Source organism: Tenrec ecaudatus, chromosome 5 (assembly GCF_050624435.1).
Source record: "Tenrec ecaudatus isolate mTenEca1 chromosome 5, mTenEca1.hap1, whole genome shotgun sequence".
In the NCBI taxonomy this organism is placed as follows: domain Eukaryota; kingdom Metazoa; phylum Chordata; class Mammalia; order Afrosoricida; family Tenrecidae; genus Tenrec; species Tenrec ecaudatus.
In genome coordinates, this window is record NC_134534.1 from 174,764,982 (window position 1) to 174,777,809 (window position 12,828).

Here is a 12,828-nt window from a genome sequence, read left to right on the forward strand (position 1 = left end):
GAAACTCCTGCGGCCCTCATTAAACTGCCTCATTGCAGAGGGACCTGGCCCTGCTTACCTAACAGGGAGAGCAGCCTCATCAACTGGTCATCAACTGGTGCTGCAAACACAGCTGAGGGGAATGTGGAGTTTGGGACCTGCGTCTGTGCAGACTGCCTGACACTTGGCGGTTGAAATGTAATCCCAGGGAATCTTTCTGCAGTTACACAAACCTGTCCCTAGGGAGGGAGCTACGGATCCACGTTCCAGGAGGGAGAGCTCTTGGTGAATGTTTTCAAGGAGCGGGGTTGAAAGAAAACAGCATTACGAAGCCTCCAGCTTCCCCCGTAGATGCCATGTCTACATTCAAAAGCCAACGTGACAATGACATCCTGTGGTCCAGAGTATCCAACCAGATAGAATGTGAGATCATGTGCCCCCCCCTTTTTCCTTCTCAGTGAAATAGGTATAGTTTAGGAGCTCTGGTGGTTACTACTTAGGCTGAAATTCTGAAGGTCGGTAGTTGTAAACCATCAGGCCCCCGCTCAGGAAAAAGACAGGGCTTTCTATACCTGTGAACTGTCACAGCCTCAGGGGCAGCTCTGCCCTGTCGTGTAGGATGGCTTAGGTGTCAGCATGGCCTCGGTGGCAGGGAGTTTTGAGGTGTCCTTTGGTATCACTGTACTTACTAACCAGAGCGGGCGTTGGCTGAGTTGCCTCTCAAAGTAACGTTGCTTAGCTTGGTGATGGGACGATGCCCTACTCAGCTTCAGCCAGTGGCGTTGTTCACAGGGGAGAGGTCAGAGCTTAGCGTGGCAGAAAGCTAGAACAAAGTCAGGGGTGCACGATTGCCGTTCACATGGAATCCTCCAAATACCTTAAAAAAGATTGCCTGAGTCCCTGCAACATTTTTTTTTTTTGTTTGTTTGTTTCCATTCTGCAAGAGGCAGTGGATCATTTCCTTGGAAACCTGGTTTGGGGGAAACTGGATGGATGCCCCCCATCATTTCCTTTGTGGACCCTTTACCCTTTTCAGAGCACAACGAGCCCGGTTAGATTAGGCAACGTGCAGTTTGTAGTTTCGAGTCGCCCAGCCCAGCCCAGCACAAGGCTTTTGAGTGCGAAGCGAACAGATATGACCGCTGCTGTCCTTCCGTGTTCTCACTAACGTGTGTGTGTGCCGTGTCTCTCGTTTAGCAGTGCCAAACCGAAGCCCCAGAAGAGGTGAACACGAACCCAGACTCAAAAATGTCTGAGCAGCGTACACGGCACAGTGGTTTCTGTTCTGTCTCGTCTTTGTGTTTAAAAACCAAACAATAAATGTACTTTTGCTGAATTCCTAGTGGCTTTTGACAAATTTTGTTTACGACATCAACCGGTTTTGTTTTTTTGGTTCTGATGGTTTAGTCATGTCCATGGTCATTAAATTGGAACTTTTTGATCTTGATCTTAAGTTTGGGGGTTTCAATTACTGCTTGAAAATGTAGAGGTGGGGGGTGGTGCTCTCTCTCTCTCTCTCTTCCCACTCTTCCCCCCATCTGTTTTCTGCCATCGTTCTTTATTAACCCCTCCTCGTGGTGGAAAACGGTTTTAGCTGCTGTTGTATTCAGACAGCATCAGCATGCATCAGTCAGCTGTCAGAATCTGTGTTACCAAAATCACGGGGAGTACCACCATCGGTTTAGTTCTGCTGTGTAAGCCGGAGGCAGGGGAGCAGGGTTAGCGGAGGGGAGGTGGTAAGCTGTGAAGAAAGGCAGAGAGGTTGCTAGGCAAAGAGCCTACTTTGTACTTCTGGGTGAAGGTTAGCTTTGAATCTCCATGGGTTAGAGTGGTGGGATGGGGAGGATGTTCGTAAAATAAGCCTCTGGCCTCTGGGTTGGTTGAATCAGTCAGTTCTTCCAGTGCAAGAAGAGCAGAGACAGTTTGCCAGATGGTTTTGCTGAGACCACGTGGATTCAGAGCACGCAGTTCCTAATTGTTTCTGGAAAGTCCGCCTGGCCAAGGGTTCTAGCGCAGATCCAGATTCAGGTCCAAAGGGTCCAGGTGGAACTCAGCCTGTCCCTTATTGAAACATAAAACTGCCTGCTTTGTGTGAAGTTCTAACGCCCCCTCCCTACATAATCCACCACCCTTGGGGATATCAGCCAAAGATTGACTGCCTTTAGTTAGCACAATTTCCTGAGAATGTTAGAATTGCATCCTAATTAAAAAATAAATGTGAAGCGGGAGGAACTGGAACCATTTAATAAAGAGCATTTCAGAATTGCACTGAATGTTTGGGAGAAGGATTTCCAGCTACTCTGACTTATTATCAGCTGGCAGTCTGATATTAAGCCCCCACCCCAGCAAACAAAGAGCCCAGTGCCTCCATGATAGACAGGAAACAAAACATCACGGTGTTTGCTCATCTCAGAAACACCAGCACTTCATTGTTTATGGCTCGGGCCTAAGGTGGATTAACAAAATCATGCTCTCCCTGGCAACACAAACGCCATCTTATATACTCTGTCAACAATCTAGGGCACACAGTGGGTGACTTAAACCGCCTCGCTGGTGGTTAGCAGGTGAGCACATAGCCCTGTATGCACCCAAACCAAACTTACTGCCAGTGAGTGGATGTCGACTCAGAGCAACCTGCTAGGACAGCCTAGAACTGCCCCTGTGAGTTTCTCAGAATTTAACTCTATAGCAGTGGAAAGCCTCACCTTTCTCCCGTGGAGAGGCTGGGAGTTTTGAATTGCTGACCTGAGGTTAGCAGCCCAAGAAGTAACAACATTACAACATGCCACCTGCGCTTCCTAAATAGAAGGGTCTTCCTACCGAAAGGAAATGCAAATGCTCTTGCTCAACCCACTGGCATGGAGCTGATTCTGCTCTTAGTGGCCCTACTGCAGAATTCCCCAGTTGGGAGGAAGGGCGGCTTGGGAAGAGATTCGTGTTATGTGTTTCCTTACTTGTCACCTGGACAGAGGACGTTTCTGTCTATAGATGCGCATAGCCTGAGATTGCTTGGAATAACTTACGGATTTGTGAATCCAGAGGACTCATTGTATGCTGTTTTTAATTTGAACGGAAGCAGAAATAAATGTTCATAAACCAAGAAACTAAGTGTCAGGCTGACTGATTAGCCAAGATAAGCCTTGGGTAGCGGCTATCCTATTCTTGTATTCTCATTTTCCCTGTTAGCAGTTTTAAACAGAGAACCTCTGACATCCACGGCCCCGACATTGACTGCAGAGGCAGCCAGAGGAGGCATGAAGCATGACGGCTGAGCTTCTGAGACCTTTCCCGGCGCTCTTTCCCTCTCCTTTCCCAGAGACCAACTGCATGAATAGAGCACGGGAGTGTCAAGGATGACACCTACTTTATAGTCTCTGTAAAGCAAACCTTTTCACAAAAGACATTTCTTGACAGTTCGGAGATGCTAAGTCAATTTCAATTCCAGGCAGTGTGGAAAATGGAACCATTTTCTGCAATTGATGTGAAAATTGAAGGCTAGTGACTATTCACTCTCTAATATAACACAGGGTAAATAAATACTATCATATCATTGAGAAACGCACCGGATGATGGGCCCAGCTAATGACATTCGCCACAACATAGATTGTAAGTATTCTCTTGGAAGGTGTTTTTTGTTGTTGCTATTAGGGGCTCCATGGAGTCTTTTGCATTAAATGTAGTGGATCAAGTATACGCTACTCTGAATTGTGTTATCAAGCCGCAAGCGATTATATACATGTAATTGTTTTATTCTGTCAACCAGTCTTTTGAAAGAATTCACCGGGGAGGTGACCTCTTCCAGAATTGAATGTTGGTTGGTTTTCTTCTGACCTGTGTTTAATAATAGCCAACTTAGAAACCGAAGATGGACATTGGATTGTGTTTCATATTATAATGAAAAACCCACGTGTCTGGTTCGCTTTCCCATTTGCATTCCCCAGCTCCTGCCAGGACGCATGAGCACACATGCTCTAAGCGAAGACCAAGTCCCTAAAGCTGGTGTAGCTTCTTATGGCACAGAGCTCCAGCAGCGCCTTGCTCTCTCTCCTACATCTCCGCGCTTGTCTGTCTACTGGCTCACCCCCCTGACCAGACCATGCTGTGACTTCTTCCTTCTTGGAGAAAACTCTTATAATCCTGCCTGCTCCTCCCACTATCCTCTCATGTTCTCTCCGCTCTTCACAGCAAACTCTTTGATAGATTTGCATGTGTTTACTAGATCCGTGTTTCCATTCTCTCTTGGACAAACTTCAATGAAGCCTTCGTCACCTGCCCCTCCATAAGACCTGCTCCCCCCCACGTCCTCAGTGACGTCTGCACTAGTCAGTGTGTGGTTCTTTCCCTCCAGGGTCCACTGGTAGATCTCAGCTTCCTGATAATGCCTCTTCCTTGTGGTTACCTGATGCTGGATCCTGATGCTCCTCCTTCTCTGTCCACTGCTCTTCCATTTTCTTTGCTGACTTTGTTGTTGTTCCTTGTCTGTCCTTCAGGTATTTGAGTGCCCAGTTCTTAGCTCTCTTCTTTTTCTATTTTCATTAACACTGGATTTTCATGTCCTCAAAAACCAGAGATTATTAAATCACTCTCTCAATCCTTGGAGCTCTACATTTCATCTAAGTGCTCATGATTCCAAATATTGCATCTCTAGCCCGGGCATCTTTTCTGCATCCCAGAATCTAGAAGATTTGTAGATCTAGCCAAGTTCTTGCCAGGTTTGCTAGCTTATCTGTCAGGCGTTTGAAACGTAGCATGCTCTCCCCTAAAGCACTTGGCTTTCCCTTCTGAACTCTGTCTGCCCTTTCTCACATCATCGCTGCTCCCCAGCTTTTAATTTTTTTTCAGTTGTTGGAGCCAACATCTAAGGGTTGTGCTCTGCCCCCAACCCTCAATCTGGTGTCACACAAAAACAGAAACCTTCAGCTCTGCTTTCAAGCATAACTAGGACCCCACCACTGTTTACTTTTCACCACTTCCACGGCAGCTACTGGCTTCCCAACCCCTCTTTCCTCACTTTGGAGAGAGAGAGAGAGAGAGAGAGAGAGAAAGAAAGAGAGAGAGACTCCGACTGTTCTCCAGGCTTCTACCCTTGTTCCCAACTGTGTAGTCTTCATCCAGAAGACCTGATTTAAGTAAAATGGAAGCCATCCAAATTCCCTCCTCTTTGAAGTCTCATAAAAGACAGAAGTCATTCAGAGGAAAATTTAAAATCTTAGAGTCACCTATGGGGTCCCTAAAGGATTTGTTTGCCCCCCCTCCCTCATTCCCTACGACCTTTTCCTCCTGGACACCACGGAGTCTCCACTGGGCTCCTTGGTCATCCTCAGACATGGTAGCCCTCTGAGGTCCCGCCTTTGCCCTTGCTCATTCCTCCTCCCTGACTTTCTTTTCTCAGGTATCTAGATGGTTGGTGCTGTCCATCTTTAACCCCTTTTCTCACATAACCGCTTTTCAAGGGTGCCTTCCAGAAGTTGCAAATTGTCCTCCCTCCCACTTTTCACATTGTCTTTCTCCTTTGAATTCACCAGGAAAATGGCTGATGTGTTCTGTGCACTTGACTGGAGAATAACCTGACCAAGACTTAGGCTTTTGTCCCTTTTCTCCCCTTCTGTGGCTCTGGAAGCGGGGCTGGCACAGAGTAGATGCTCATAGCCCACCAGTGCACCTGCTATCTTCCAGCCTAGCAGTCAGCTCTAGGCTCAACCGCTTTTTAAGGTGCCATGAAGGTAATTCATTTTCTCTGCCTGGGCTAGTTGGAATTACCCATGAATGACACATCTTTGTAGCAAGCCCCAAACTGTGACCACAGGAAGCTGGCAGGAATACCCAGCCCTACCGCCCACAGCTTCTAGCCCTAAGCATCAGCTTGGTACCCTTACTGTTCAAAAGAGTCCTCAAAGCAGAAGACAGCTATCCTGGGTCATAGCTGCACCAGCTCACATTCCACGCAGACCCACTGATGTCGGCATGTGCAGCTTAATGCTGGACATCCCTCTCACATACGGGTTGAAAGCACTACACTGTCACACCTCTCGGACAGTTTGCCAGCTCCAGTTGTCCACACTGCTCAAGGAGCTGATAGTACTCCATGTGGCTGCCTTCCCCTTTCCCTGGTTCCTGGGTGGCACAAAGGGTTAAATCCTTGCCAGCTAGTTAATGGTAGGCAATTTGAGTCCACTTAGAGCCCCCTGGGAAGAAGGTACTGGCAATCTATTTCCATATAAATTCTCCATGGAAAATCTTACAGAGTTTTATGATGATGCAAATTAGGTTACCTTGAGTCTGAATCTACTCTAGCAACTGGATGACTTCTTCCTCTTGTGACATCGCGGATTCCCTACTAGCTTCAATTCCAACCACTTCCCTGCTGGTCATCTTCTGAAAAAATCCACACGAAGCCAATCAGGAATGAGTAAATGCATATATAAAAGTACTAGAGTCAATAATGATCTGAGAGGGATTGCTTCCTGGTTTAATTTCATAACTCATGATGAGTGATCCTATAGGGAAATTAATGCTGGTGTCCCTGTCTTTGGCAGGTGGTGGCATGCCCACCCAGAGCCCTGCGTCACATACACGTCCATGACAGTGATGAAGAGACCGTTTCCAAAGAACAGCCCCTGTCATATTCTCTCAGGTCAAATCATGTTCTTTGACAGGTTATTGAGCTGACCGTGCCCGTTGTTGTTAATGATCATAAGTGATAGGAGTGCTCTGTATTCCTTTCTGCTTGCAAAAAATGATATTCTTTCAAAATTAAGGTTTTCTTTAGGGCACTTCTCACATTTCAGGCTGGGAGCTACATGGTCAAGGGGACCGCAGATGTAACTCAGGAATACATGTTCACCCCCCCTCCCCCCAATGGTGTCTTCCTCATCCCCAAGGCTTTCTGCCCCAATACTAAGTTAGACTCTTGGTTTTCTGGTTTAAAAGCATTACCAGCAACTGCTTGTGACAGGCATCCTTTAAAGACTACACCGGTGGGCAGCTTGCAGATACCCTGTGTGACCAATGGGCGGCGGAGTGGAGTGTGTGCTTTCTCCTTAACTACGGTGGTTGGTGACTCCATGTGTATCAGAGTAGACTTGGGTTCCTGTACAGAGCTAGTTGCCTCTCTCTTAAACGCTCCGCACACAGTTTGATTTGGGACAGGGATTGCAGTGTCCGCAATGGCCCAGCACTGCTCCCACTTGGGTCTACTGCTTCCATCCCCCTCTTCCCTCCCTTTTCCCACCTCCTGGGACTTCTCTCTCACCGCCCTGAGGAGCTGTATCCCAGGCAAAGGCATCCCTTTTGATCGCCTGTGGTTGGTGGTTCTAAGGAGCACCTACCTCCCTGGTGGGATTGATCTCGGGATAGGCGCACCTTTATCCTGGAGGGTCCTCGGAATAGCCCTTAACGCTTGGTGCTGCTTTATTCTCCATGTTACAAATGAAGACACTAAAACAAAAATTGGAAGAGGTTAGAGTCGCTCACCAAGCTTACCCAGCCGTAGCTTCAAAGAGCTGTGCTGACTTTTGTTACTGATTAACCTCCAAAGCCAGGCCGGTGACCAGTCTGCTGAGTCAGCTGTGTCTCTAGATTTTCCTCTGGTCGGTGATGCTGCCAGAAGAATTTGCATGGAAGCCAAGGTTGTTTTGGAATGCATTAAAATTTTTTAAATTTAATTTAAAAAAATTTAATCATTATTTACTTATTTTTATGGAACGCAGTTTTTAAAGTGACATTGCTATTGCAGGGCACGAAGAAACAGATTCCCACAGTCCACCTGGTATTGTGGGTGCTAACACACATAGATTTTGAACCTTACCTTTAATTTCGTTCCTACGTCATTTCCGTTGCTTTCCCTTTCTTTGATGCCTTGTTCTTCAGAAGAATCATCCTGTAAGACTCAGGCATTATACTGGCAAAAAAAAAAGGATATTGCAAAATCCTCTTCTCTCCTTTTAATTGGTGCTCAGGTCTCTCTACACCTTCTATTGTGGTGGTGTTTCCTACTGCAGAAAGTTGGTCACGACGACGACGTGTGTGTGTGAGTGTGTGTGTGAGTGTGAGTGTGAGTGTGTGTGTGTGTGTGTGTGTGTGTGAGTGTGTGAGTGTGTGTGTGTGTGAGTGTGTGTGTGTGAGTGTGTGTGTGAGTGTGTGTGTGTGAGTGAGTGTGTGAGTGTGTGTGTGAGTGTGTGAGTGTTAGTGTGTGAGCAAGATTTCCTTCTTGTCCTTCCAGACAGCCGTATAATACTGTACCTGTGCTGACGTGTGCTTTCAGACCCTGCTCTTCCCGTGTTCAATTACATATTTTTATGTACTTCGGATTTTACAACCCTGGTACTTCCTTTATTTCTTGATTTTGTTATTTTTTCCCCCTTCAGCCTCCCTCTAGTACTGTATCTACTAGTGTCAAAGCCGAGTTTTTCAGCACTTTTTAAATGCAGTTTTTGTAGTAAAATTAGGCGCCTCGGCTAATATTTGGGTCAGCTTATACTCGAGTATATATGGTATCCCAGTTAGACCTGTGTGACACTCTTTTCTCTTTTTTAAATTTAATCGTTTATTAGGGGCTCATACAACTCTTATCACATTCCATACATACATCAAGTGAGTAAACCTCATCTGTACATTCATTGCCCTCATCATTCTCAAAACATTTGCTCTTCACGTAAGCCCCTAGTATCAGTTCCTCACTTTTCCCCCTCCCTCCCTGCTCCCCGCTCCCTCATAAACCCTTGATAATTTATAAATTATTATTTCATCATATCTTGCCCTGTCTGACGTCTCCCGTCACCCACTTTCCCGTTGTCCATCCCCCAAGGAGGAGGTCACATGTAGATCCCTGTAATTGGTTCCCCCTTTCCAACCCTCCCTCCCTCCACCCTCCCAGTATCGCCACTCACACCACTGGTCCTGAAGGGATCATCTGCCCTGGATTCCCTGAGTTCCAGTTCCTATCTGCACCAGTGTGCATCCTCTGGTCTAGCCAGATTTGTAAGGTAGAAGGGGGGGGGGGAGGTGTAAGGTGTAAGGGGGCGGGGAGGGGAGGAAGCATTCAGGAACTGGAGAATGTTATATGTTTCATCGTTGCTACGTCGCTCCCTGTCGGGTTTGTCTCCTCCCTGAGACCATTCTGTAAGGGGATGTCCAGTGGCCCACAAATGGCCACTCTACACTCCTCCCCACCCCATTCACTATGATATGATTTTTTTGTTCTGATGATGCCTGATACCTGATCCCTTCGACACACAGGCTGGTGTGCTTCTTCCATGTGGGCTTTGTTGCTTCTGAGCTAGGTGGCCGCTAATTCACCTTCAAGATGCCAGATGCTGTATCTTTTGATAGCTGCGCACCATCAGCTTTCTTCACCACATTAGCCTATGCACCCATTGAGGCACTCTCCTTTTCTAAGGGTGCCTTTGCCATCTCTCCTCTCCCTGAGAATTCTTCTGTTATTCCCTATACCTTCCTCTCTGCTTTGACCCAGATTTGCAAAATTGCCCCATGCTGGCAACGTGGGCTTGCCCCTGGGGGAAAATACCTGGGGCTCAGCATGGCCTGTTTCATGGGCTCCTCCACTTGTGTGTCCAGGTGATCTCCGGTGTCCAGATGATCTCGTGATACCTGGTTCTGTACTTTTCCATTAACTGCAGTCATTCTGAGGAAATAACTTGTTTACCGAATTCCTGCGTTGTAATTAATTACAATCGTGTGAAAATTGTTCTACCTTTTCATTCCTTGATTTCAGGCTTCTTTTCTTTCCTTTCCCCAAGTTGCCTCCTGTTGTGGTATGACTTTTAAGAACTTTGTAAAGTAGCACCTTGATACCAATCTTGATCTCGTTATACATTGATTTTGGAATGGTTTTAAGAACGTGCACTGTAGCCCAACTGCGGATAGGGGATCTGAAAGGATGTCCCTTAACTGTTCTTTCTAGACCACAGAACGGGCAGCAGCCAGTAGCCCGATGTTAACTTTACAAACACACAAGCCTTTGTCATCCCGTCAGTCTCCCGTCACTGGTGACCCCATGGGTTTCACAGTAGAATTGTGCTCTGTTGGGTTTTCCCTGGCCAGTTTTCCAAAATCGATCATCAGACTTTTCTTCTTAGAAAACTCTGAGGGGGTTTAAAATCCCAACCTGCAGTTAGCAGCCTGACATATTAACTATCGTGCTACAGGGTGCCCTGCCTGATATTTCTTAGCGCAGACTAGCAAAGGGGTGTTGGACGTTATGCAGACCCCTGTGTGCTGCCCGTCAGCGCTGTCCTGGCCACACCAGGGGAAAGGCAGTTACCCTAAAACAAATTCGCGTTGCCCTAAAACAAATTGGCGTTGCCCTTTGGCACGTTCAGGTAAGTATCTTTGTAAATGAACAGTAAGCTTCCTGATGGGTTAGCATTGCCCAGGACTTAGTGATGACTCCCCCGTTAAAGATTAACTCTCGACTCTGCCTTTCCACACTGGTGAGGGAGAGCTGCAGATCTCTTGCCATGGACGTCTGGGAAATGCAACCCGATGAAGGCCAGCTGCCTGCCTCCGAGCTGGCGTGGGGCGGCTGGTTCGTTCTCTTACCTTCTTCCGGCCCTGCTCCAGTCTCACCCTGTCCGCTGCTGTGTTCTGCAGCTCTGAAAGCAGACACAGCGGATATATATAACCACTTGCCGTTGAGTCAACTGTAACTCACGTCGACCTCATCACATTTTATCTGTCACAACACAAAGGAATCACCTGGGCAGCAAAATCATGAGTACGTTACTAGTCACACGGCACACACGGTCTCTCACTGTGCATCTAACGTGTGCCTCTTTAACAAACGTTTTTCTATTATTTTTCAAGTCTTGTTATGTTGGATGGGTAGTATTCTGAGGAAGAATGAATAAAGCCATTCACTCGTGTAGTTTTGCCTTCATCCATTTAGTAAGCCCACAAGTCTTCACTTGTTACTCCTGCTGTTTACTAAGCGCTAAGCTTGGGGTTGATGAGCTAGTGGTAGAGATAATTGGAAGGCAGTGGCCACTCAGCAAGTCCGTACATGTCAGTGAACCTTGTGAAAGGGAGATGTGGGAACTTACAGCAAGTGGGGCTCATCAGCACTAGCATTAGTCACCGTCCTTACAGAAAATACACCCACAGAGATCCAAATGATAGTTTAAATTCTCTGTCTTAGGGATTAAGGGAGAGGAGTGCTTTGCCTCAGTGGGGCTTACTCTTTCTGTCTTCATGTAATCCACAAGAAGGTTACCTCCTACCCTATAACCTAGTACTTATATGTGTGTGGAGGCATAACTAGACATTTCACCACAAAACACTTGCCCTTTCGATAAGGTGCTATGCTCTGTATGTTTTGCTGAGAGGTATTATAGCGCAGTGGGTACGAGCCTGGACTCTCAATTTTGACTGCCTGAGTTCGAATCCCAACTTCATTACTCATCAGCTATGTGTTTTAGAGAATTGAATCGACATCTTTATGCTTTCTTTTTCCCATTTGTAGCATATTGAGAGTAATAATATGAACCTCCCGGACTGTAAGTGTACAAAGCTCTTAGAACTTGCTCCTGGCACACAGTAAGCACTGCGTGGCTGTTAACTGCTTATTATTACTACTGTTCTCACACCAGTGTGAAGACTGTCGACATTGGGGAAATCTAGGTGTGCAGAGACCAGGGACAAGAGATATCCCACTGGCATTTGAGAGGCAGAGTGAAGCTTCACAAATGACTCTTGAGATCACTGGGACCTTATCCTAAGGACAGTGGGAAGGAATTACTTGTGAACAGTGATATATTGATCAACTCTATTGTGTAGAGTGAAATAAAGAGCTGGAAGGAGTGAAAGTGGGAATTCTGTTAGATACTGCAGGGAAACTCAAGGTGGATTGATGGTGTGTGCAGAGGCAGATGGAGACACGTAGATAGACTCAAGATCAGTTTGTAGATGGGATGTATACAATTCAATTTTTAAAAATTAGATATAAAAATGAGGGAAAAGGAATCAGGAGACAACCCAGCTCTTTGACCTAGTCAACTTGGTGAATTCACCATATACAAAACCAAACCAAAACAAACTCACAACTCATAGTTAAGGATAAGATGGAAGGAGAACAAGGCTTGGGACACTTGCTAACTTGGCCAAGGTGATAAAAGACTCAGGGCACCAAGATGGGGGCTCGAATTCAAAACCAAAACCACTCAGTGCTGTCCCATAAGTGCCAACTTACAGTTACTCTATAGGACAGGGTAGAAATTTCCATTTCTCACACATTTGTAAGTCCCCTCTGACTGGCTAGAAAAGACTGCAGAAAGGTCTTGCTCATTTTTCCAGGCAATGCTACGTGCTGTGTCCAGCTTGTTTGTGAGGCTCCCAAGGGAGAAATGGCGGGAATGAGGAATGCCGCTGTGGAGGGAGGGGGAAGACTTACCACTGAACCTGCTGCCCTCCAGTCGACTCCCACTCCGAGTGACGGTGTGCGACGGGGTGGAGCTGGCCCTTTGGGTTTCCAAGACTGGGCATCTTTAGGAGCAGGCAAGCCCACTGTTGTCCCGTGGAATGGCTGGTACAGTCAAGCTGTGGATTTTGTGGTTAGCCACTCAGGAGGGAGCCCATTAAGCTGCCAAACCCCAAACCAAACTCACTGCCATTGCGTTGGTGCTGACTCACAGCTGACTCCAGCCCCCCTGTGGGCTTCTGAGATGATCCTTGTGTGTGGGAGTAGGAAGCTCACCGGCGTTCCCGAAAATGAGGAGACGGGTGCGACTGGGGCATGCCTTTCGGTGCTACCCACAGGCTGGGTTTCAAGTCTACCCACAGAGGCCTCAGAAGGAAGGACAGGCAGTCTGCTGAAAAGATTCGGGCACTCTGGTC

General features: G+C 46.9%; 1 protein-coding gene across 15 annotated transcripts in view; it reads left to right on the forward strand.

Moving 5' to 3' along the window:
- Positions 1-12,828, forward strand: part of PARD3 (par-3 family cell polarity regulator) — a 746,206-nt gene that overhangs the window by 492,441 nt on the left and 240,937 nt on the right. For 2 of the 15 annotated variants that reach the window (XM_075550311.1, XM_075550313.1), the window contains one exon: positions 1,177-1,307. The exons of the other annotated variants lie outside the window; for them this stretch is intronic. In XM_075550311.1, the coding sequence (XP_075406426.1) occupies positions 1,177-1,207 (31 nt within the window). In that variant the 3' untranslated portion in view covers positions 1,208-1,307. Of the gene's footprint in view, positions 1-1,176; positions 1,308-12,828 lie in introns of those variants that run through there. 15 annotated transcript variants of the gene reach the window in all.